General features: G+C 60.6%; 1 protein-coding gene across 4 annotated transcripts in view; it reads right to left on the bottom strand.

Moving 5' to 3' along the window:
* SORCS2 (sortilin related VPS10 domain containing receptor 2) overlaps positions 1-25,496 on the bottom strand; it is a 456,995-nt gene that overhangs the window by 22,697 nt on the left and 408,802 nt on the right. For all 4 annotated transcript variants that reach the window (XM_086705524.1, XM_086705526.1, XM_086705523.1 and 1 more), the window contains 7 exons: positions 18,108-18,210; positions 14,261-14,337; positions 8,566-8,657; positions 7,562-7,669; positions 3,370-3,490; positions 2,280-2,413; positions 1,433-1,561 (listed from right to left, as the gene is read on the bottom strand). In XM_086705524.1, coding sequence (XP_086561650.1) covers positions 1,433-1,561; positions 2,280-2,413; positions 3,370-3,490; positions 7,562-7,669; positions 8,566-8,657; positions 14,261-14,337; positions 18,108-18,210 — 764 coding nt within the window. The remainder of the gene's footprint in view (positions 1-1,432; positions 1,562-2,279; positions 2,414-3,369; positions 3,491-7,561; positions 7,670-8,565; positions 8,658-14,260; positions 14,338-18,107; positions 18,211-25,496) is intronic.

The following is a 25,496-nucleotide window of genomic DNA, read 5'->3' as shown; positions in this document are numbered from 1 at the left end:
TCCCGGCCCCACCGAGAGCCACCGCTAACCCCTGTCATCGCTGAGACAGGGAGCTGAGAAGCCAGGCTCAGGGTGGGGTGACCAGGGCCTGCCTCCCTCGATGGCTGCTTCCGTGTCTGGTCACGGTGCTTCCGACGACCCTAGCGCCTGCTCTCGCTGTGGCCGAGGGTGCGACTGGGGCCTTGCTGAGAATCGGGCCACCGGACGCCCCCGCTCCTTCGCGCCATGCATCTGCTGCAGAAGGGTTCCCCTCCCACGGCCTGGCCCTTGCCAAGTGGGGGAGACGGATCGCCTCCCGCATCGCGGTTCAATCACCACTGGCAAGCTCTGGGAGTGGGTCCCTGAGAGAGGCTTTCAGCTGAAATCAGGAGGGTAAGCAGGAGAGGGAAGGGCATCTGGGCAGCGAGACCAGCAGGGGCAAAGGTCCTGTGGTAGGTGGTTGGAGCCAGAGTGGGGAGCGGGGCTGGGAGGAGGCTGGAAAGGAGTTGGGGGGGGCAGAGACCCATGGGCTCTGGTAAACCTTTTAGGAGACCCTGGGAAAACCACGGCAGGGGTGGCATCATCTGACTTGCTGATGTGAAACTCCCTCAGGCCACACCCGGACTCGGGGCCCCTAAAACTAGCATTATTGCCAAAGTGCCTGGATATGCCCACCCCCCTGGGTCTGGTGGCCCCTCCTGCCCCCGCAGCTCAGCCACTGAGTACACATCTCAGAGGTCTATCATGCAAAACACACTGGAGTAATTTAGAAGAAACTACACTCTAAGATCTACCCACACCCAGCACCTTAGTGCCCAGAGTGCAACCCTTCACCCTTGATGTGGGACCTGGCGCAGACCCTTCAGACGGGAGGCTCTGCTTGCCAAACCCTAGTGGGTGCACCAGAGAGGCTGGCACTGTGGGAGGGAGGGAAGGAAGGGATATGGACAGGTGAGTGGACGGGTGAAGGATGGAAGGATGGAAGGACGGATGGATGGGTGGGTGGAGGGATGATGGCTACATGGCTGGACAGATGGACGGATGGTGGAGTTTATGCCGCTGAGGCCAAAGCTTCCAACTTCCAGTCCTGCTTCCTCACGTTCTGTCCTGTCCCTCCCCCTCCCCCAAGGGTCCTAACGGGGATTTTCTATTTAGTCCACTGAGGTTCTCTTCCCGCTCTCGACTTCCTCAAAGGGAAACAGAGTGTCTTGGAGCCTCCCAACCTGCGGGGTCTGTCGTTTCACGTGCCTGTCACTTCTGTTCTGAGTTCAGAGCCAGCTCAAAGCACACTCTCTCCCTGATGCTGCCCCACGTGGGCTCAGATCGGACACCCTGCGGGGTTGGTGCCCGGGTTGAAGTCTCGGGAGCCCAGCAAATAGGACAGCCTCAGCCGACTTCTCTTTCTGTGGCTCTGCCCCGGGGAGCGACGCGGAGAGGCCCGGGCCACACTCACCCGAGGCTGCTGGTGTAGGTCTGGCCCAGAACACAGTCATCTGGCGGGGACAGGGGGTTAAACCAGAAGTTGGCAAAACACTTGTTGGCATCAGACCCCGAGGAGGGAGAGCGCTCAAATCCGTAGTCGCTGGAGGAGGAGAGAACAGCAGTCAGGAGGCAGGCCCAGGAGGGGATGGGAGCCAGTTTGGGGGTGGGGACCTCACTGCAAGGGCCTGCTATGCTCCCATTTGTCGGGACACACAGGCAAGTCCATACAGCCCTGTCCAGCCTGAAAACAGTTACGTTTCCAGGTGAGAAGAGATGCAGAGGGGATTCTGGGAACTCATAAGAGAACACTGAGCCCAGCGTGGGTGTCCTGGAGGGCCGCCTGGAGGAGGTGCACTGAATCTCAAAGAAAGGGCAGCAGAGCAGTGGACAGGCAGGGAAAGAGAGGGAAGGGGCACCACACAGGGGGCCCCTCCAATGCTGGTGCAGGGGGGTACAGGGCCAGGTGGCCAGCACGCAAGGGGGAGCTGGAGGGCAAGGGGTGAGGACGGCCAGGGAGGCAGACGATGGGCCAGAAGCTTTGTGAACCAGATTCTGGAAGTCGGAGAAGGGCTGGATGGGCGCCGCTCGCCCCCGGGATGCCCTCCCCTATTCCTGGCATCCCCTCCCACCTGTGAGCAGGCCACGGCGGTGGTTGTGCACACGTGCCCGTGAGTTCTCTAACGCCCTTCCGTGACGCCGCTGGACTGAGTCTTGGCTCTAACGCACGGAATAACGCGGCAGGAGGAGTGTGACTCAGACCCGCGCTGGGCGAAGCTGCTTAGGACGCCCGAGAGGCCCGTGTCGGGTGCGGTCCTCACCAGAGGAAGTCTGACTCCTGGCACCGGCACACCCGGGCCTCCAGCGCAGACGTGAAACTCTTCCCCTTGACGCACCAGGACGTGGGCTTTCTCTTCCGGAAACTTCTCTGCTGGCCCATGATGCAGCGGTCACCCTGCAGCGGGAGCGCGGCGTAAGGAGCTGGCCGAGAAGGGCCGACCGCTCTCCATTATCTGGGGCTGCTGATCTTGTCCTTCCCCGAAAATAGCTGATTCTCAACCCCCGGCGGCCACCAAGGCAGTGTCCCCTTTCACAGATGGGGAAACCGAGGCCCAGAAGGGCAAGGGGCGTGGCTGAGGTCAAGCTGGGGCAGCCTCCCTCCCACCCCACAAGCATCCACTGAGCCCCCACAGCGTACAAGCTCCCCCTGGGGTCACTGGGCGGCTGGAGACCAGGAGAGCAGGCGTCTGTCGAGTTTCTCCGTGTCCCCCCCTCCCCACCCCCGGCCCTCGTGGTGCACGCCCGGTGCAGGAGCTCGGAGGAGCCACGGCCCTCAGGGCACAGGTGGACACACAGCCAGTCCTCAGCCTGTCCTCCCAACAGGCGCCGCCCCCTCCCTGCGACGGGCAGGGTGACGTGGCAGGTGCGGGAGCCGCCCATGCTGAAACCCCGAGCTTCCCCGTCACGCCTCGGGCAGCACAACCTGGTCTGGGCTGCAGGGGCCGTTTCCAGCCCTCATTTATTTCACTTAGTGCGACTATCCCATTATTTGTTCTAGAAACATTTGCGTGCCTGAGATTATGGGGTGGGGCTGCCCCATGCCCCGGTGGGGCGTTGGGTGATACACGATGCAGGCACTGTGTTGCCCTCCCATCTTACGACGGCTCCCGGATCCCAAGCGCACGGGCTCCGCCGTGGGGCCGGGGCCTGCGGTACCCCTGAGCCCGGCTGCAGACCCAGGCCCGGAGCAGCCCGGGCCCCACGAGGCGGCCGGAGAACCCGGCAGAAGGACTGGGCGTCCCGGGCCGCCGGGGTTCTGGGAAGCCGTCCGGCAGGTCAGGTTCCTGGGGCCGTGCCGGCGGGGGGGATGGCCAGGCAGAGGGGGCCCTCCCCGCCTGCGCCCCGGCCCACCTTCAGGTCGCTGAGGTGCCAGGAGCCGTAGTCATCCTCACTGCACTGCCTGGAGAAGGAGGGCCGAAAGTCCACCTTGACGAGCTCCCAGTCTGAGCGGAAGCTGATGTGGCCGAAGACGCTGGAGAGGGAGGAGGAGGGAGGGGAGGGAAATCACCTGAGCCGGCCCGTCCCGACTCGGGGTGCAAGCCACCTCCCCTCCGGGCCTCGGCGACACCTCCCGGCCCCGGCTGGGCCTTCCCGGGGGCCAGAGTCCCGGACCCCCGCCCCCCACCCGCACCGCGCCCAGCCGGCTGCGGGCATGTGGTCCTGGCCTTGGTATCCCCACCCCCGTCCCGCATCGTCTGTGGCTCCCGGATTGCACGCGTGGGGGTCATCCCACACGTCCCCCCCGCCAATAACCCAGGAAGTGGGTGCGTTGTCAGGACCCCCGGCTCCCGGCAGCCACCGGGCCCTTCCATAGCCTCCCACGGTCCTTGCTTGTGTGCTGCAGAATGACGGGAGGTCAGGTGGCTGTGGCGGTGCGTTTCCCGCCTCCGTCAGCCTCACTGTGCAGGGGGCGGGGAGGGGGGGGGCCTGTGCCCCAGACCCCGGCTCTACAGAACCGGCCACAGGCTGCCGGAAATCCGGAGTGAGGAGTCGGCACGCCGACTCACAGCGGCAGGATGGGAAGCACCTCAGCCTTGTGCTCATCTCCCGCCCACCACGTGGCCCCAGCCTTGGCGAGCGGAGGAAGCAGGGCAGTGGAGCACCCTGGGTACTCTCTGGAGGCCAGACCTTCACGGGGCACCCATGATGTGCTGGGGGCTCCATATATGCTGTCTGGTCTAATCCTCGCCACAGCCTTGTGAGAGGAGTTCACTCCTATTTCCCAGAAAGGGAGACTGAGGCGCAGAGAGGTTGAGTAACTTGCCCAAGGTCACCCAGCCCGTTTGGGCCATTTCCTCTCCGTCAGCACTCAGGAGTCATCTGCTGAGTACCTACTGTGTACCCAAATCTCTCCGTCTTTGCAAAGGCTGCTATTTCAGGGGCTTCCCTGTGATACCCCACACTTGGGCTCCAAATGCCACCACAGAAGAGGGGGCCCAGCCTGCACGTCCTTGATCCTTCTCTAGTCCAGCCTGCAGCATTTGGGACATATTACCAGAGGTCGAGCACCCGGGTGGGGGAGGTGATACGCCCTGTTGGACTCAGTCCCCTTCCATACGTGCTGACAGGGACCGGATACTTGGGGAAGGTCAATCGTGATCTGAAAGGATGCTAATCCCACTCCAGAATGGCAGAGGAGAAATGTGTGGGAGTGTTTTCTTGGGCACATGACGGCTGGCTCTGAATGTCCGAGGCTGATATTTGAAGGGCTTTGCTTTCACAGGGCGGCTCTGATCCAGGCCTGGGTTCATGCCCCGTTTCCTACGTCTGTGACCTTGGGCAGGTTCACTCCCTCTGTACCCCATCCTCCTTGGCTTTAAAACGGGGACGGCGGCTCTGGCCTTTTCAGGATTGATGGTAGGTTAGCAATGGTTTGTGCAGGGCGCTGGCACATAGTAGGAGCTACACACGCACACGCAGCGATTTCTCTGCTCCCCAAGACAGTCCCACGAAGTAGACAACTATTATCTTCATCTTACGGATGAAACTCCCGCCTCTCCAGGCTGGTTCAGGGGCCTCCTCTGGTGTTCAAGGTCCCTGAGCCTCCCTCTGTCCCGGCCTTGACCTTCCCCTGCGGTCAGTCCCCTGGTCTCCTGTCTCCCAAACAAAGCCTGCCTGGCGGGTTACTTAAACGGTCTCAGTAGGGAGATAATTTCTTTAAGGGAGAACCTCCCACTAAGGAAGGGACAGGACAGCCCGGCAGGCCTGGGTGGGGCGGGCGGCAGTGTGCTTTCCGGGCAACTTCCCACCGGTTTAGGCCTGAGGCTGGGGGCTCATCTGCACGGGCCTCTCTGGGGTGTTCAGAAGCGTGAGTGCCTGGCCCGTCGCAGCCAGGGGGAGAGCCGATGAGGTCGCGGCAGCGCGGGGGCCCCACCGTGAGCTGGGAGGGCAGACGGGAGTGTGAGCTGTTAATTAACTAACCAGATGCTTCCAGGGAGTCCAGCCAGGGCATCGCTCCCAGGCAGTAAATCCGTGCCTGCCACCGGGCGCACGGCCACCGCGGGCTGAGCGGGCAGGGGAGGGGTCAGGCCGCCGGGCGCTGTCCTGGCCGGGCCTGTCTGCTCCGGGAACGATGGAGCCAGGGCAGGGCCGGTCCCGATCATGACGTGGGAAGGCACTGCTCCTGCTCAGCCCACAGCTCGTCCTCCAGCCCGTGACTTAGCCATCCCGTCCCAGTTCAAGGTCAGCTGCTCCCAAACGCCCAAGACGCAGCTGGAGCCCTGTACGGCCCTTCCCCACCCCCACCCCCGGCTGGCCCTGGTAAGCCAGCCTCCGTCCCACCGGTGAGGACGTGTGCCGCTCTTCTGTTTGGTCTGCCCACCGGACCACCAGCTCCGGGGGTCCTCAGGGTCCTCGGCGCCCAGGACAGCGGGCGGCACGTTGCAGATCATGCTGGAGTGACCACGGAAGGGCTGGCCTACGTGGCTTCTGCTGTGGTGTGGAGCCAGGTGGGCCTGGTCAGCGGGGGGAGGCGCTCTCCCTTCCCCTGCCTGTCCCTGTCCCCTGCCCCGCCTTGGGGAAGTCTCCACCCAGTCCACTGGGGAGAAAGAGGCAAGAGCTAGGGAGGCTGACCGCAGAGACTGGTGCTCACGGCCCAGGCGCCCCAGCCCCGAGCCAAGCAGGGAAGCGTGTGGGGCCCTAACCAGCTTCCACGAACGAGGGCTGCGAACAACGAAGCCTGGAAGCCACAAGTGGGAAGTTTTGGTGTCTGCAGGGTGGGGCTCCGCCACAGGCTCCGGGGGAGGGTCCTTCCTGCCCCTTCCGGCCTGGCAGTCCTGGGGCTGTGGCCTCCGGTCTCCACCTCCCGGTCACACTCTCCCTGCGTGTCTGTCGGCATCCCTCCCCTCCTTATAAGGTCGTGGGGTTAGGGCCCCCCCAGCCCCCAACTACTGCACCGTGACCTCGTCCCAGCCGATCACATCTGCCAAGACCCCATGTCCAAAGAAAGTCACAGGTGTTGGGTAGATGTGCATTTTGGGGACCCTTGGTCTCCCCAGTACAGGCGTCATCAATACAAGGCAAGAAGAGGGCACAGAGCCCTGCTGTGTTGCCCCAAGTGCGGCCAGGCACACGTAGGAAGGAGGGAGCTGGTAGAAATGCAGTGTGCCAGGCCCTGGCCCGGCCTGTGGGTCAGCTCTGCCTGAACGAGCCCCCGGGAGGTCAGCTGCCCAGGAAGGAGCCTTCCAGGGCCCGACCCCACTTTCCCCGGTGTCTGGGTGGAGCAGTCAGGCCCTGGGCACCTGTTTCAGGCCCAGCCTCTCAGATCCCAACAGGGATCAGGGTGCCTAGTGCAGCGTTTGGCCTGGAGTGGGGTGAGCTCTCCCTGTGGCCTCAAGGCCCAGCCTGACCCAGGCCCCGGCCTGGCCCTGCCCCGCATGGGCCCGTCTGGGCGTCAGGTCAGCTCCGCACAGCGTGCCTCTGAGCCCTTCCAGGTACCAAGAGTTCATGATAATGATGATGGAGGATGGGAGGAGGGGGAGGGGGAGAAGGAGGAGGGGGAGGGGGAGAAGGAGGAGGGGGAGGAAGAGGAAGGGGAGGAGGGACAAGAGGGGGAGGAGGAAGAGGGGAGAAGGGGGAGGAGGAGGGGAGGAAGAAGAGGGAGGAGGGGGAGGAGGAAGGGGGAGGAGGAGGAGGAAGGGGGAGGAGGGGGAGGAAGGGGGAGGAGGGGGAGGAGGAGGGACAAGGGGGGAGGAGGAGGGACAGGAGGGGAAGGAGGAAGGGAGAGGAGAAGGAGGAAGGGGGAGGAGGGGGAGGAGGGAGGGGGAGGGGGGAGGAGGGGGAGGAGGAGGGTAGCTCCAGAGGCAGCGTGGGGCAGGTGGCCCAGAACCGGCCCTTGACTGGCTTCAAAGCCTCACCAGCCAGGCGATCCTGGGCAGGTGGTGCACGTCCCCCGGGATGACAGGAACAGTGGACGGTGAGAGACCAGGAGGCAGGTGTGAGGGTGGAGGTGGGCGTGAGGAGGCCGGTGTCGAACGCGCCTCGGAGCAGCAAGGTCCCCCGGGGGCCGGCTGGGACCCGCCCGCCCCCTGCCGTGGGCACTCACGTCATGACCAGCGTCTCGTCCCCCGGCTCGCTCAGGAGCCCGTCCACAAACACGGAGGTGCTGGTGAAGTTGTGCGTGCTCCAGGTGAGGCCCTCGTCCACACTGAACCTGCCGGGACAAGAGGCGTCACCCCCGCGGGCGGGCGGGCGGGCGGGAGCGCTCCCCGGGGCCAGGCCCAGCTGCCCTGCCGGATCCAGCCCTGCCCGAGCCCAGGGGCCGGTGCTGCCCAGCCGAGGGGGCCGGGAGAAGAGGTCCGGGCCGCGCCTGCACCCCTTCCCGGGGGCACAGCGGCCGCCCGCCGGCACCAAGCAGCACCCGCATCTCCTTAGTAACACTGCAGCTAAGGCGTTCTGGGCGCGCCTCCTGGGTACACTGCAGCTGCTTTTCAGCCCCTGGATTGCAGTCGTCTGGGCTTGGAGCGTCCAGGTCAGCCCCCACCCCGACCCCTGGTGCCTGAGCCCAGCCCAGGCGTTGCCAGGCCAGGGACAGGGGCGTACCGCCTCCCAACTCATCATATCACGGTGCCACCGGCTTGCAATGCAGAAAACTGTTTTTCAGACTAAAGTGATACTGGCTTCCGAGCAGCTCCCCCAGCTCTGCCTTCTCTGCCTTCTCTGCCTGCCGAGTCCAGAGTTCACAGCTGCCCTCCTTTCTCCACAACTGCCCCTTAGACGTCAGAAGCCCATCCAAACCTGTTCTCACCTGGACACATGCTGCCGGCTTCCTTGCCTGGCCCTGCCTCCTCCACGGGACTAACTCTTGTTGATGCTTCAAAGTCACCTCCACTGGGAAGCCCTCCTTGCTCCCCCAGGCCGGGATGGGGGCCTCCTCCGGGCCCCTAAGCCCCAAGTCTTCCTCTGCCCCCCACCCCTGCTGTGGACCCTACTGTGCTGCCATTCCCGGTTTCTTTGTGTCCCCAGGCCCAGCCGGGAGCAGCTCCCAGCTGGAGGAACCCCACCCACCCTGCAATACCCCCTCCCCGAGCTGGGCCCCCATGGCATTACTTGAGGATCTTCAAGGGGATGGAGGTGTCCTTGATGGCTGCGATCACGCCGCCGTGGTCCAGGTAGAGGACGTGGTGCTCCTCCTCGAACACCTGCAGAGAGGCAGGCCACGCTCTGAGGGTGGGTCACTCTCTGGGGGCAGAGGTGTCCCCACGCAGCCCCAGGAAGCTGGCCCAGGGCTCCCCGTGTGCCCCGGGCCCCCCCCGCCCATGCTCTCCAGCACCCCCCAGACTCAGTGCGCATGGCCTGAACGAACAAGCGTGGCAGTTTCTAGACCACTGACGCGAGAGATTAAGTTGCAGATAAACGCACAGGAAGCCGGCCCTCTGCAGGGAAAGCTCACGCACCTGTACGGGGACCGCGTGAAGGCGGGAAAGAAATCACGGAAGTCAGCAGAGCGTTTAGGACAAGTAAACCCCAATTTGACATTGAGACTCAGCTCAAGGGACTCCTGGGTGGCTCAGTCAGCTAAGCGTCCGACTTCGGCTCAGGTCATGATCTTGCGGTCCGTGGGTTCTAGCCCCGCATCGGGCTCTGTGCTGACAGCTCGGAGCCTGGAGCCTGCTTTGGATTCTGTGTCTCCCTCTGTCTCTGCCCCTCCCCTGCTCATTCTCTCTGTCTGTCTGTCTGTCTCTCTCTCAAAAATAAAGCATTAAAGAAAAAACATTTTTTTAAAAAGATTCAGCTCAAATGCTGCCTCCTCCAGGAAGCCCTCCCTGAAGCCAGGCTGGGTGGGGAGTGCCTCTGGGCCCACAGCCTCAGCACCAACTACACTATTTGTCATTGTCTCCTCCAGCCAGGGAGCTCCGCCCAGGCAGGGCCTGCCTCTGAGTCATCTTTGTGGCCGTTGGGGCTCAGCTCAGAGCTGGGGGCGGAGCTTGTGTGGGGGATGGATGACCGAATGAATGAATGAATGAATGAATAAGAGAGTGAATGAATGAGTGGCCACTACGTCTTCAGGTGACAAAAGGCCTGGCACCCTGGACAGTGTTCACACAGGAGGAGATAACCCTGGTGGCCCTGGGATCGGGGTCCCATTTCGCAGATGAGGAAGCTGAGGCCTGGGGTGGGGCAGGTGTGGCTGCTGAGTCAGGCCAGGTCGCAAAGGGCCTGCACTAGATCTTCTGTGAGCACAGAATCCAAGCGGCGAGCAAGGGTCTGGACCCCCTCTGGCATCCCCTGCCCCGTCACTCACCCTGCACCTCTCCCAGAAGTGGCCCCATCACGGAGCCCACTCACTTCCCACCCCGTCGGCCGTCAGGACCTGTGGTTCTGTGGCGGGAGCGCAGGGAAGTCGGGGGGAGTCGGGAAAGAGCCGGGACCCCCCACCCCTCCCCAGCCCCTCACCTGGGCCAGTCCGCTCCTCCGTGCCAGCTGCCCAGGGTCTCAGTGAGACCTTGGCGAGGGGGCTGGCCACGCCTCCCGCCCGCGCATGCAGCTTGGGGATTGCGGACGCTTCTCCTGGGCTGGGGGAGGGCAGGGCCGAGCCGGTGGTGTTATGACCCACTCAGTGCCTGGTGAGGCCGGAACAGGCGGGGCTCAGCCGGCCCCTCGGTCCCGCGGCTGCACCTGCTCTGGCCTGGGCAGACAGACCCGGAAAACTCCCTGACTCGTGGAGGGAACGTTCTAGGACAAATGAGTGCGTAGGAACGGGGGAACCGCCCAAAGAGCATTGGACAGCGCCTTCTTCCCGCCCCTCCATCTTGAGTCTTTCCTCACGTGAAGGCTGGATTTTCCCAGACCCGGCAGGACGCGGTGGGGAGGATGCAGAGAAGATGCCCCACACATCAGGAATGTAAAATTTTACCAGAACCTTCCAGTGGCCCGCCACGGCCTTTAGAATCCCACCCAAACCCTTTCGTGGCCTCCAGGCCTCTGCAGGAGATGCCCCTGCCTACGTTCCCCTGCCCCCACACATCAGCCACCCTGGCTGCCTTTCCCTGAACACACCACAGGCCCTTTGCACGTGCTGTCCCCCTGGTCTACGAAACCCTTCCCCAGATATTTTCACCTTCTCCGCAGTCCTGCCGGTGTTTCCCATTGCTCGTCGGAGTTCCTTAGGAAACACTCCGGCTTGAATAAAGAAGAAAGGCCCCTTGCAGGAAATGGTGGGAAGTTCGCAGATGAACCCCAGAGCCCGCGCTCTCTCCCCTACTTCACGTCTGCAGCCGGAGGATGTCAGGCCAGGCAAAATGACCCAGAGAAGGGGAGCCTACAGGGCCAGGCGTGGGTGAGCCCCTCCCTGCCGGTGACGGTTGCCACCCATCAGGGGCCTCTAGGACGCCGGAGGGCACCTTGCACGAGCGAGGCGGGCCAGGCGGGGGCCGGCTCCAAGCGCTCTGCCGAAACGTGGGCCAGCTTTTCCAGGAGAGCCCGGAGAGGGGGCTGGGTGTCTATGAACTAGTTTTTAAACACGTGTGCAGGTGGCGTGGGGGAGGGGGATGAGGACGGGCGCGGGGTGGTGGCCACGGTGGCCCCTGCCGTGCATCCAGGGTCCCGTTAGTGGCAGCCACGCTCAGAGGTCATCTTCCCAACTTCCAAAGAGGGGCCAGAGGTTCAGAGACACCCGGTGGCTTGTCTGGCGAGTCCAGGGTAGACCCCGGGTCTCGGACCCAGACCCCACCTTGACTCGGTCCACGGCCTCCTGTCTCCATGAGCGGGACACCCGCAGTGGGAGGGCAGGCTGTGTTTTGTGTGCAACGAGGCTGCAGGCTGGAGTGGGGGCTCACAGCACTAACTTGGGTGCTCCGCGGATGCGCCCCTGCCGGGCGCCCTCCCTGGACTCACAGCCCCCGTCCCCCCCACAGGGGTCAGAGGAGTAGGTGCGCCTGGGGTCCTCAATCTTAACGGTGCTTGGGATAAGTGTGCTGCTGGAGGTAGAGTTTCCTGGACGAGGGAGGGGACGGTCTGCGGATTTTAGGATACCGTGCGGAAGAAACATTCATACTTTTCCACCCCAACTGTTCACTCATCCAGCAGATCCAGTGTTTCAGGTCTCCTCTGTTTGGGTGCTGGGGTCCAGGGGTAGGGATGACAGTCTGGGCCTGGGACGCCCTCTCACTCGGTACTCAGCCCGCGTTCTGGGTCCCGGGCAAGGTTTCTGGACGCATCCGGTGCAGGTCTGAGTCAGTGGGCGCTCCGGGTGCGCCCGGGAGTGTGTGAGTGTCGCTTGGGCTAATCCGAGGGGGGCCGGGGCATCGTGGGGGGTGTGCAGGAGGTTCGAGAGAGCCGCGCGTCCGGGGGGCAGAGGCCCCTGAGCCGGGCTGGGCAGTGAGGGCACACGTGTCAGCAGCGGGCGGGACTTCCTCCTGCAGACGGCGGCGAGGCACCGGAGGCTTAGTGGGTGAGGCTTACGAGCAGGGCGATGGCAACACGTTTCCCTTTCGCAGCTTCCCGGGGGTGCTGGGGGGCGACGGACCAGAGGGGCAGAGGCCCAGCCCAGGAAAATGAATTCCCAAGCAGCCGGGCTCCTCCTCCGGGAGAGAGTGAGCTCCCCGTCCCGGGGAATATGCGAGGAGAAGCCAGCCTCCTCGCCGCGTGGGGACCCCTGAGCTGCCAGTCCCACACCTAACGCATCTGTCTCCCCCAAGGCGCTGCTCCTGATGCTTTGAACTTGCAGAGGCCTCTGCCCGTGCGGCGGGAACCCTCGTTCCTACTCTACTGGGGGCTAAATTCACTTTTCTCCGGGGTGATAAGGCTGTGGAGCGGGGGCATGTGGTGCAATGAAACCATCACGGGTGGGTCCTCAGAGCCTGACTGTCCCAGAGCAGGAGGCACTCGCGGGCCCACCCGCTGATGCATGTGCACACCCAGCCAGTGGCTCCTCCCTGGACGACATTCCCCACGCCCCCCCACCCCCAAGATGGGGCGCCTCCCAGCTATCACAGGGGACCCCCAGAGCGTCTCCATTCCCATCAGCTTGGGACTCTGCAAGAGGGGGCTCCAGGGTCCAACCCTCCCCAGTGGGGTCGCAGGGTTTTGGAGCTCCCGGTGCTATGGTTCTCTGTGCCTTGATCAGCCCCCAGGCAGCAGGGCTGGGGGCAGGGGGGGGGGTGCAGGCGGTCTCTGGTCCCCATCTTCCCTGCCTCCCCACACCCCAGACTCAGAGGGCCCTCTTTGGACGTCTTCTGGTTGTTGTTTCGCTTTTCTACATCCTCGGGAACTTGTGTTTTGAAAAGGTTATGTCCATTAAGCAGCTATATATGCCGTCATTTGTAATTCATATTCCGAGAGTTCTCTTCCCAGACGCATCTTATTACATCCTTGACCACGTGCCTGCGCTGAGCAGTGCCCTCTGTGACTGTCACAGCCCGTCCCCCGCCACTTCCCACCCCCACCGTGAACCCCAAGCCCAGAGGGTCTCTCCTCCTCCGCACACGTGGGCGCCCCCCCCCCTCCCCCCCGCTGCACCAGAATCAACATTCTCCCGTCCGATTCCCGCATTCCCAAGTGTGGAGTCTCAGCACATTGCTGAATGAATGACAGTGGCCACCATGAATATCTTGCAGTCAGTTTCTATGAAATTTGAGCACCTTGTCTGTTTCACCCTAATGGGGTGCATGTTTCTGTAATAAATGGACGGAAGGTGACCTTTAAGAAAGTTTAGGCGTCTTTCACTAGTTTTGGTGAAATAGAAATATTATAACTAAGTCTCTTTTGCCCTTTTCAAAATTCCTTGTTTCTTGCATATTCTGAAAAATGTCAGGGCCTTGCACTAAGGCTGTAGGTAAACTGGGTACCTTGGGGAGTAAAGCATTTGTCCCGAGTGTTACCTGGGGGAGGGGCCGCAAGAGGGGCCTCAGGCACGCAAACCCTGCCCTGAAACAGAGCTTCGGACACGGTCTGGGAGGGTAGATGCACACAGAAGTTCGGTGCATTTTCTTACGTGTTTAATGCAGGGACCGTCACTCCGTGGAGTCGGGTGGACCCGGTGACGCCTTTTGTGCGGGAAGCAAACACCTGGTGTAGAGGCACATAGGCCTCTCCCGGGCCGGAGCCTCGGCCCTGCACTGAGCCTCGTGGCTGCACTGCCCCTGCCCGGAGCCCCTGGGACCAGCAGCCCGCCCGCCCTCGCCGTCTCAGCTCTCCAGGCTGGGAATGTCAGCTCCAGGTAGGCCCTGCACAAGGGCACAGGGGAGCCCTGGCAGGTTCCACCATTTCCTGCATTACTGCTGCCTCGAACCATCACCCTGGATGCCTCCCAGGCCCCCCCCCCCAGCCCAGACTCAGCCAGGCTCCCCCAAACCTGCCCCTCCCCCATATTCTCCTTCTCTTCTACGTCTCTGCCGTCCGCCCAACAGCCGCCCCTGCCAGGAACCTGGAGATCACCCCCCATTCTTGGCCCCTGGGCTCCCAGAAGAGCTCAGCCCCAGCCCCCGAGACCCCACGTGGCTTCCTGCCTGGACAGCACCTCCAGCCCTGTCCCCAGCCTTTATTCCACTGCTCAGACCCCCACGGCGACGGTCTGCCCGCGTGAAGGGGCGTGTCAGGTCTGTGACTTCCCAGCAATGGTCTGTGCAGCAGGTACAGCACTTGCTAAATGGAGCTCTGTGTCCAGCCGGTCAGGCTGGCTGGAAGGCCACTCCTCTGTGTGTCTCAGAACTCCTCTGGGGTGGGGGGCAGAGATCCGGCACATCGGGGGGGGGGGCGTCTCCGTGGAACGGGGGTGGAATGTGCCAGGCCTCCACATCCTTACCTGCCGCCAGGTGTGCCCACAGTCAGACGTGATGTACATCTCCTCCTTATATTCCACCAGCTGTGAGCCCAGGTTACCTGGTCCGGAACAGGGGCAAGGTCGCCCTTGGGGTCAGCCAGCCTTATCAAGGTCTGTGCCCAGACAAATCCCCCTGCGAGAGTTACGTGTGCCCCGGGTCTACCTCTCTCACACCCAAAGCCACCCAAAGAGAGGGTGTGCCCCTCTCTGCACTCTCCCTACACTGACTTGCCTGTGGAACCTCTATGCTTGGGCCCTGGGTCCCAGTCTGTGCAGTGAAGGATTCGCTTTGCCCAAAGCCAGCCAGCCTCAGAGCTCCGGCAGGGCCCGGGTGCAGGCGGGACCCAGGCGCTCGAGGCGTCCAAGGGATTGAGTGTACAAGAATACGTGTGGGCTGCTGATCAGGGACCGGCAAAAAGCACGTGCTCCAGGTGGGCCGGCATGGGGTCGGGGTGGCCCCTGACCGGCTTTAAGTTGGGGCAGGGCACAGCTGGGTTTGCATCTGGAGACAGCCCCGTGGGGGTCTGGCTGCAGGGGTGACCAGAAGTCCGGCAGCGTGGGGCAGTACAGGTGAGAGGCACGGTAGGCGCAGAGGAGGTGCTCATTAAATATCTGTTGAGTGGACGTTTGGAGGGTGATGTGAAGGGGCCACCAAACCAACTGGGCCGCCGGGAGGTCCCCCTTGGCCGTGGTTCACGTGAGCCCAGTACCAGGCTGGCTGATGGGTCACCACCCTCAAGGCCCTCTACAGGCTCAGACTGAATCCTGGGGTGGTGCCACAGTGGGAAGACGCCCCACTCAGTGTCCACGCCAACCCCAGCTTACAGATGAGGAAACGGTCCAAATGGGCTCCCACGGAGGGAACAGTATCCACCTCTCAAAGCACAGGTGCCAGGAAGGTCGTGGTGGCCTCTGGGCTGAGCCCAGTCTGCCCCAGACAGTCCCTTGGGAAGGGCTGGAATGAACAGATTTTCCAATGAGCTGGAGCTGGCAGGCCTCCGCTCTGCCCCTGTGGTCTTGGCAGGGACCAGGGGTGACAGCCCCCAAGATGATGGGGACCTGAGGTGATGCTGAAGCCCTTTTGGACTCCTGCCTGGAGCCCCAGAGGCCCTTGCCCTGGGTGACTCACACGTCACTCTCAATTTGCAGCATTATTTACGGGGCACTCTCGGGACTATCTCTTCCAGAGTCAAGTACAGATGTCAGTGGAAAATTCCAAAGGGAATGGGTTGTCTTCGGATGAGTGAAAGTGAGTCCCAACCAGAGTGGTGAGGGGTTGTTTGCTTGCTATCTTTCCTGAGGTCCAACCAAGCACCAATGCATCCGTCCAACCATCCGTCCATCCATCATCCATCCATCTGTCCGTCATCCATCCATCTGTCCATCTATCCATCATTGATCAACCAACTGATTGATCCATCCATCCATCCATCACCTGTCCATCCGTCCATCATCCATCCATCCATCCATCCATCATCTGTCCACCATCCATCTATCCCTCCACCCATCCATCCATCATCCTGTCTGTCCATCCGTCCATCCATCATCCATCCACCCATCTGTCCATCATCCACCTGTCCATTCACCCATCCATCATCCCTCCATCCTCACATTTCTCTTCTTCACCAATTCCACTCACTCTTCCATCCCTGCACTTATCCGACAGCATTTCTGGCCACCTGCTGTCTGTCGAGCCTTGTGCAGAGCTGAGGGAGGTCCGAGATGAATGAACCATGGCCCCTGCTCCCAGAGAGCTCTCAATCCAGCAGGGGAAGAAGCATGCCCTGCAACCGTAGGCTGAGCCAGGATATCTAGAAGCCCGAGGGATTGTAAGAGCAGACAGGGGACGGCTGATGGACCCGGGAAGGAAGGAGACTCCTGAAGGCAGTGACCTCCGAGCTGTGCCCGGAGAGACAAATGTGCTCTGCCCAAGGGAGGAGGAAAGGCCGTGCCAGGTGTTGGGGATGCCCGGTCGGCAGCGTGGAGGCGGGAAGGGGCACGACGAGGGAGGGGCAGAGGGGCAGGTGCCGAACCCCGTGTCCTCCCCCGTCTGGCAAACGAACGGTGCTGAGAAATGGCCACGGGATGAGTGAAACGAGCCAGCTAGACAGATGAGCGGGATGACGGGGGTATTATCTCTGCTGCATTCCGGATGCCAACAGGCGCGCTGGGACGCACGCATCGCACACGGAGCCGCGGTGAATGTGGCCGTGTCAGCACTACTCAGCAGGCGAACCCCGGTCTGTAATTTCGGCTGTGCACGTGTCTGTCTTTCAAGGGACGCTGTCTGCTTTCCATGCTCCGTCTACCAGAGCTTTCAGGCTGCCAGTCACCTAACAGACACCGGGGACAAATAAAGGGACATTCACGGAATGTGTCCCCAGGCTGTCAGCGCAGAAGGGCCTGCAGAATCCCGGAGGCGGTGCCCTCATTTTACAGGTGGGGAAACTGAGGTCCAGGGATGTGACTAAGAGAGAGGAAGGGAGGTTGGGAGGGAGGGAGGCTGCCTTGGGCCACCCTCCTCGGGCGTGGCCGGCTGGTTCCCGGTGACACACCTCCAGATCCTCACTGCTTTCTTGGGCAGCCAGGAAGCTCATTCCGGGTTTTTGAGGCCTTTGAGCCACAGATACATTTAGAATTGTGCCTTTTATATTTTGGTCAAGAATTTGGGGATTCAGCCAATCAGGACAGTGCTTTTGAGGGGCTGGGAGGCAGGAGTGCCCTGGGGGCTTCCCCTCCCGTAAGGAGCCTGGGTTGGCTTCCTGAGTGACACCCAGCAACCTGGAGCTTCCTGGGAGGAGGGGGTGGGGAGTGACCTCTCAGGGCTGGTGCAGCGGTTAAGAGCTCAGTGCCTGGGTGGAGGAAAGGCCTGTCCAGGACAGCTGCCGGCATGAAGAACATTCCCTCGTTTTCCCTTCCTTCCTATCAGTGGTACCCAGGGCTCCCACCCCCATGGGAGCCGGCGGGAGCAGGCAGGGCTGTCCCAGCACTGGGTGCCGGAGGGCAAATAACCCTGCACATTACAAGGAAAATATGATGCCAGCCATTACCTGGCAATACACGTTCAAAACACATGCTTTCCATTTTGAAAGAACTCAAATAATCCTTATTTTAGGCCTTGTTCTATCAGTGCACTTGTACACATCCCCGAAGGAGGCTCTGGTTTACGGGTGTAGACAGGCACGTGCCCAGTCTATGCTTTGATTTTTTTCCTCATGTTAGTTGCATGGGCCTCTCTCCCCGACTAAACTAGAACCTTCTTCAGGGATCAATACATGTCAGCCATGACACAAATCATTCTCCCATCCATCCATCCATCCATCCAACCATCCATCCATCCATTTATCCATCCATCCATTTATCCATCTATCCATCCATCCATCCATCCATCCATCCATTTATCCATCCATCCATTTATCCTTCCATCCATTTATCCATCTATCCATCCATCCATCCATCCATCCATCCATCCTTCCATCCACGCATGCATCCATCCATCCTTCTGTTGATCCACTCACCATTCTGTGATCAGTCCTATCTGGCCATCTAACTGTCCACTCTTTCCTCCATCCACCTATTCATTCACCCATCCTCCATGGCTCACCCGTCCCATCCTTCAGTTGGCCATCCATCCATCCATTTTCCCACACAGCAGCACATATCTCGTGCCCACTGTGGGCCACGCGTTCACCCCCTGGGCTGTGCCACGATTGCTGAGCTTCCTGGAGACCCTGCCCCCTGCCCCCAACAGTCACACCAAGGACCCAGGCCCATGGCCATCCAGGTCTACCCGTGAGAGTGTCCCTCAGGCAGTGATGGCTCCTCCTACCTGCGCCCATGATGAGGCCGGGGGCAGTGTCTTTGGTGTGCACGGTGCCCGACACGTAGGGGTTGTCTGCCCATCGCAGGTGCAGGTGGAGGTGGCAGTCCGGCTGCAAGGGAGGGAAGGGGGCCAAAGTCAGCACTTGGGTGGGAGAAGTGTTCCGAGGAAAGGTAGGGTTGAGGCTTATCAGGTGGGAAGGCAGGGCCAGGAGCATTTCAGAGGAGGGGATGGAGGGCAGGAAGGAGGCTCTGAGGCTGATCAGTGGGTGGAGACCAGCAGGTCCGGGTTGGCCCGGCTTGTGGATGAAGCCAGTCAGGCTTCTCCAGGGGAGGGTTCTCCCAGCACGAGAGCACTCCCAACACGCAGTGGGAATTCCCACGTGTGGTGCCGGGTCATGGAATGTGACTCCTGGAGCCTGCTCAGCCCATGGCCACATCCATCCATCCATCCATCCACCCATCCATCCATCCATCCTCCATCCATCTATCCATCCATCCATCCATCCATCTGTCCATCCACCATCTACCCATCCGTCCATCCATCCATCCATCCATCCTCCATCCATCTATCCATCTGTCCACCCATCCATCTACCCATCCATCCATCCATTCATCTATCCATCCACCCATCCATCCATCCCCACCCACATCCATCCATCCATCTATCCAAACACCCATCCACCATCCATCCATTCATCCATCCATCCGTCACCTGTCCATCTGTCCATCACCCACCATCCATCCATCCCCACCCACATCCATCCATCCATCTATCCATACACCCATCCATCATCCATCCATTCATCCATCCATCCATCATCTGTCCATCTGTCCATCACCCACCATCCATCCATCCCCACCCACATCCATCCATCCACCCATCCATTCATTCATCTGTCCATCCAGCATGTATCTATCCATCCATCCATCCATCCATCCTCCATCCATCTATCCATCTGTCCATCCATCCATCCACCCATCCATCCATCCATCCATCTGTCCATCCACCATCTATCCATCCATCGATCCACCCACATTCATCCATCCATCCATCCATCCATCCACCCACCCATCCATCCATTCATCCATCCACCCATCCACCCATCCACCATCCATCCATCCATCCATCATCTGTCCATCTGTCCATCACCCACCATCCATCCATCCCCACCCACATCCATCCATCTACCCATCCATCCATCCATCCATCCATCCATCCCCACCCACATCCATCCATCCATCTATCCAAACACCCATCCACCATCCATCCATTCATCCATCCATCCATCATCTGTCCATCTGTCCATCACCCACCATCCATCCATCCCCACCCACATCCATCCATCCACCCATCCATTCATTCATCTGTCCATCCACCATCTATCTATCCATCCTCCGTCCATCCATCCCCTCATCCATCCATCCATCCACCCATCCACCATCCATCCATCATCTGTCCATCTGTCCATCATCCACCATCCATCCATCCATCCATCCATCCCCACCCACATCCATCCATCCATCCATCCATCCATCCATCCATCCAGAGCCACAGTAGCCCAGGCACCAGATAATGGCTGTAACACAACCTCAGCCCTGTGCCTTCTGTGAAGAGCCCACTGGCAAGCATCAGTGGGCACCCTGAGGGCGGCCCTGGGGGGTGCCCTGGCTGGAGGGGCAGGAAAACCCGTTGTAACAATAATTTCAGTGGCAACTCCCATCGGCTGACAGCTGCCTCTGTTGCCAGCACTGAGCTTAGCACCACATGAGATGTGGGTCACTGACACTCTCCACATCCCCCACTCCCATCCCCATTTCACCAGTGGGGAAACTGAGGCAGAGAGCATTGAAGCAACACACCCAAGGGCAGTGGTGGAGCTGGGGCGACGACCCAGGCTGCTTGGATCCAGTGTCCACACTCTGAGCCTGCATTGTCTCCCCAGGGTCACTGAGCCAGGAGCCTCCCAGAAGTAGGAGCAGGAACAGACCCCTTACCCTCTCCTGTCTCCTGGCCGCCTGCACCCCAGCTCACCCCTGGGCGGGACTGGGGGTCTGGGGAGAACAGACAAGCCGAGAAGGATGTGCTCCGTGGACTGTGGCCTCCCTGAGTCTCCCCAGGCCACAGAGGCTCAAGGCCGCACTCTTGCCCACAGCCCTCTGGCAGCCCCATGACAGAATATAGAGCCACAGGACAAGGTCCCAGGTCTCTGCATAGCACCCTCCAGGGCTCCAGAGGCTGCAACAGACAGTGACTTAGCCACGCACCAGGGGTTGCCTGCACAGAGGCCTCCGACATCAGTTTCCTCTCTCATCCCTCTCAAAGGCTGAGAGGTGACAGGGTCTGGGGTCTAGCCGGCTGAGCCGACCTTGACACACAGGAGACGGAGGAGGAGGGCCACCAGAGCTCCCGTCACACATCAGACCTCAAATGGGTTCTTGGGTTAAAGACTTGGGCGGCAACCTTCCTGGAGTCCCCAGTTTGGGCATTCCACAGGCCTGGAATATGTGGGACCACAGGAGGGGCTGGGTTTTGAGTCCTCGTACCCCCCCGAAAGCTGTGTGACTCTGGAAAAAGTGCTCAGTGTCTCTGAGTCTCCGTTTCTCTACTTCACAGGATTACTGGATTAACACAGCACAGCTTTTGGAGAGAACGTCGGGGTCCAGCTCTCCCCCTGGACAAGGTTTCGCTTAATTGCTTACTTATAAGAAAAGTAATCGTTTCTTTGGCCTTCTTTACTTCCTAGAAAAATCTCCAGTTTAGAAATACCGCGGAACTGAGCACTCAGGGATCCAAATTCTAATTTAGACACCGCAAACTGGGACTACATCACCCCACCTGCTGACCTCTGTCTGAGATGCTTCGTCTCATCCTTGTATGTTTGGGGGCACTTTCTTCTGGCCACGGACTGAGCACGTTTTAGATTATCCTAAGTTAAAAGTGAAACGCCGACCCGGGTCAGGCGGCACCAGGTGGCAGCCCCAGGGCCCGGTCCAGTTGGGACCAGGCTCCCTTGTCTTTGCTGGGCCCTTAAAGATGTGTGAGCTGTGCCACAGGCAGTGTGATCATTCGTGTGAGATGCCCAGGCCAGGGGTCTATGGAGACAGGAAGCAGACCAGCGGCGGCCAGGGGCTGGGCTTGGGCGGGGGGGGCGAGGGGTGGGGACCGGGTCCTCTCTGGGGCGACATTGCTCTAGAATGGGCTGTGGTGACGGCCGCGCGTCTCTGTGAGTAGACAGAAAACCCCTGACCCGTGTACTTTAAGTGGGTGAACCGTATGGTGTGTGAGTCATTTGTCCCCAAAGCTGTAAAAAAGAAAAAAGAGAAAGGTGATGAGTTGAGCGCAGGCCCCTCCCCTCTGCAGAAGTCCACTTCGGTAGCGGATCTGGTGCTGGCGTCCCTCCCGACGGAGACCCGGGGGCCCGCGCTGAAGGTGAGCGCGAGTCAGAGTCAGTGGAGGAGAGCCCGGTGCCGTCCAGGAGCGCGGGGGATGGGTCGAACGGACGAACCCGCCCCCCCTCACACCAGTGTGCTAAGACTTTCCCAGTTCGGGTTTCCCCCTGACTCCTTGTGCCCGAAGAGCAGACTGGTGAGGGGGTATGGTGAGACCGCTCAGTTCTCTCCCCCTCCCCATCTGGTGACCAGACACACGGGGCAGGGACATTCCTGCGACGTCTGCAGGCAGGGCGGCTCCCAGGGGGAGAAGACAGTTCTAAGTCAGAAGAAAAAGGTGTTTCCAACGTCGCTCATCATCAGGGAAGGACAAATCAAAGCCACACTGAGATGCCACCTCGCACCTGTCAGAACGGCTAACATGAACAACTCAGGCAACAACAGATGTTGGCGAGGATGCGGAGAGAGAGGATCTCTCTTGCACTGCTGGTGGGAATGCAAGCTGGTGCAGCCGCTCTGGAAAACAGTACGGAGGGTCCTCAAAAAACTAAAAACAGAACTACCCTACGACCCAGCAATTGCACTACTAGGCATTTATCCACGGGATACAGGTGTGCCGTTTCGAAGGGACACGTGCACCCGCATGTTGATAGCAGCACCATCGACAATAGCCAAAGTATGGAAAGGGCCCAAATGTCCATCGGTGGATAAATGGATAAGGAAGATGTGGTATATATATATATATACAACAGAGTATTACTTGGCAACGAAAAAGGATGAAATCTTGCCATTTGCAACTACGTGCATGGAACCGGAGGGTATTCTGCTCAGTGAAATTAGTCAGAGAAAGACAAATGTCATATGGCCTCACTCATGTGAAGACTTTAAGAGACAGAACAGATGAACATAAGGGAAGGGAAGCAAAAATAATCTAAAAACAGGGAGGGGGACACAACAGCAGAGACTCATAAACACGGAGAACAAACTGAGGGTTGCGGGAGGGGTTGGGGGAGGGGGAGGGGCTAAATGTGCGAGGGGCACCGAAGAGGGCACTTGTGGGGATGGGCACCGGGTGATGTACGTGGGGGATGCGTCGTTGGGTTCTGCTCCTGGAATCGTTATTGCTAACCGGGATGTAACGTAAAAAGAAGCACTACTACTGACAAAATTAAATTAAAAAACAAGAAGAAGAAAAAGCAGCCTCGGCAGGGACGAGGTGAAGGAGCCCGAGGTTCCCCGGTGGGCCAGGAGGGCCTCCCCGGGCTGCCACCAGGCCTGCCCACGTCCCCCGAGGCACTGTGCACACAGTATCACCGCGCGCAGGGAGCAGAGCGCGGCAGAGGCACCGTCTCGGAGAAGCCGGCTGCCTCTCCCGCCCGCCCGCCAGCGGACTACCCTGGAGGCTGGGTACTTGTCTGGGCCTAAAGGGGGACACTCCTCGGGGTTCCGTGCGGTCAGCTGTGGCCCACAGGATGCTGGCAGGTGCAGGCAGAGCTGGGGTCCCCGTCGGAGCCCCGGAGGGCCTGCCGACGAATGTCTTTCAGCCGGTCCTGGAGCTGCTGTGTGTGTGTGTGGGGGGGTGGCTCTGCTCGTGTCCGACAGCTTGAGACAAGGCCTTACAACAGCCCTCCAGCCGCGTCTGGACTGAGCTGATGGAGGGCTGGGTGGGCGGGGCGAGGCAGAACCGTGGGGGGCCGACCCCGGGGCGCTCAGACACCCTGAGGTCAGAGAGGGGCCGGGGCGGGAGACTCTGAGGGGAGGCTGGTGTCACAGGAGTCCCGTTCTGCTGAATGTCCCGTCCTGGGGGAGGTGGGCCCGGGTGCCCGCGGGGGCTTGGGTGGGTGTGAGGCAGGCCACGCAGGGAGGCCCATGGGGACCCCCGGCTCCCCATTCTCAGCGCCTTTCGTGACTCGGCCCCTTTCGTGACTCAGCCCCAGGTCTGAGAAGGGCTGCAAACCTACTGGGCTTTCATTCTGAATTAAGGTGTGAGCAGATTCAAAACTCCTCCAAATAGGCGTTCTCTGGAAACACATCTGATCGTGCCATCCCTCTGCGTAAGGCGTCCCCGTCCCAGCAGGGAAACCTTCCCCGCGGAGCCCTGGGATGGCCCCGGGGGGGGGGGGAGGGCTAGTGACCCAGAGTTAGGACAAATCAGACACGTGTCAGGGTCCATATGATGACTCTTTCACGGCATCTACGCTAAGATTGTCAGGGAAAATGCCCGGTTACTGCTATTTCTGGGTGTTACGGTTACGGCTGTTCCTCGTCCCTCTGTTCACACATCTCACGAAGGTGATCTCCTGGCCACGCTGCGCAGCCGCAGACGAGACTCTATTCTTGGCAAAAACTTGCTTTGACGGATTAATATGGCTTAACTGTGCTGATGATGACATACAGAAATGAGCCCTTCACGGCAATCCTGTCTCAGAAGAGTTTGCACAAGCGGCAGGGAATGCATCTTCCACACGGGTCCCAGGGGCTATTCTGCTCCCGTACCAGCGGGGAGGGCATCGTCGGGAGCTGAGCGCAGGAGGTGAAGGGCAGCCCGGGCCTGGGCTCACGGGACGTCCCCGCCAGGCTGAGGCTGCTGCCCCGGGGGACCTCGGGAGTCAGCGTCCCCAGGTAGAGGAAGGAACCGATTCTCCCTGGGCTGTGTCCACACCATGGCCGGTGGGGCGGGGGGCCTACCATATTCAGAGGCCCTGCAGAGATCTGGACAGGATGCGTTTGGGGTGTTGATGTCTTCTAAACAGAATGTGTCTTCAAACAGGATGTGTTTGGGGTGTTCTGTCTTCTAAACAGAACAGGGGCGCCAGGGTGGCTCAGTCGGTTTGAGCGTCTGACTCTTGATTTCAGCTCAGGTCATGATCCCAGGGTCATGGGATAGAGCCCCACAGTGCTGGGGGATCTATGCTGAATACAGAGCCTTCTTAAGATTCCTTCTCTCTTTCTCTGTCTTTCTCTCTCTCTGCACCTCTGCTCCTCTCCCCTGCTTATGCTCTCTCTCTCTTCAAAAAGAATAATCATCAAACACCCAGAAATGCACCTTACACATAGTAGGTACCCATTTATCTTTGTTGAAAGAATATCCTTGTAAAATAGACACTGTCATTCTTTCTGTGCAGAGAGGACAGAGCTACAGAAGGGCTCGGGCACCCCCGGAGCGCAGTCCCTACCTGCAAAGGACCTACAGTCAGGGCCAGGGGAAGACAGAGGAGCAAGTATGCCCAGTGGAGGCTTCTCAGTGGAGGGAGTATCCGGGCAGGGTTTTCAAGTGTCAATAGGGTTTGCTGGACGACGAAAAGGAAGAAGGCATTCCAGGCTACAGGACGGCGTGGGAAGGGGGGCTGTCCGAAAAGGATGGGATGTGCTCTGCCTCTCCAGCCTGCTCCCCACCAGAGACCGTGCATTGTTCTCTCCGTCCTCCCCACGAGGCCCAGGCACCGATTTTTATCATCTTGTTTCCTTTTTCAACAGAGGCACCGACTGACAGAGGCACCTGGCCGGAGGCTGCAGCACTGTGCTGCTCTAACTCCAGACCGCTCCCCACTCCCCCGCTGGGGAAGGCCCGGGTGCGGGTGGTGGTGGTGAGCTCCCCAGGGAGCGAGGAGAGGCAAGTCTGCGGGGCGCCGAGCAGCCCGTCTCTCAGGCCAGGCCCCCGTAGCACACCATCTGTCCAGCCTCACAGACACGGGCCTGCGTGCTGCCCGTATCTCCCGGTGGCCAAGCGGGACAGCCTCCGCTGGCATTCACGGGACGGGCACCCCTGGGACAGCAGGACCGGGCTGGAGCTCACGACATCTGGGCGGTGGCCCCGGCCCACCCCCACCGGGGGTGCGCTCCCCGGTCCTACGTGCCGGCCTGTCTACTCAGCAGGTGTCTGCTCACTTTCCTGCACCTCGGCCACGGCCATGAGAGTGTGCCGGGGCCGGTCCCGGGAGGAGGAGGCCAGATACAGGGAGCAGACCACCCCTGAAATCAACCAACCCCCACATTTGTGAGGGGG

The sequence above is a fragment of the Puma concolor genome, chromosome B1, assembly GCF_028749965.1.
Source record: "Puma concolor isolate L17-30 chromosome B1, mPumCon1.1.hap2, whole genome shotgun sequence".
In the NCBI taxonomy this organism is placed as follows: Eukaryota; Metazoa; Chordata; class Mammalia; order Carnivora; family Felidae; genus Puma; species Puma concolor.
The sequence above is the reverse complement of the archived record's forward strand: the minus strand, read 5'-3'. Positions and strand labels throughout refer to the sequence as shown.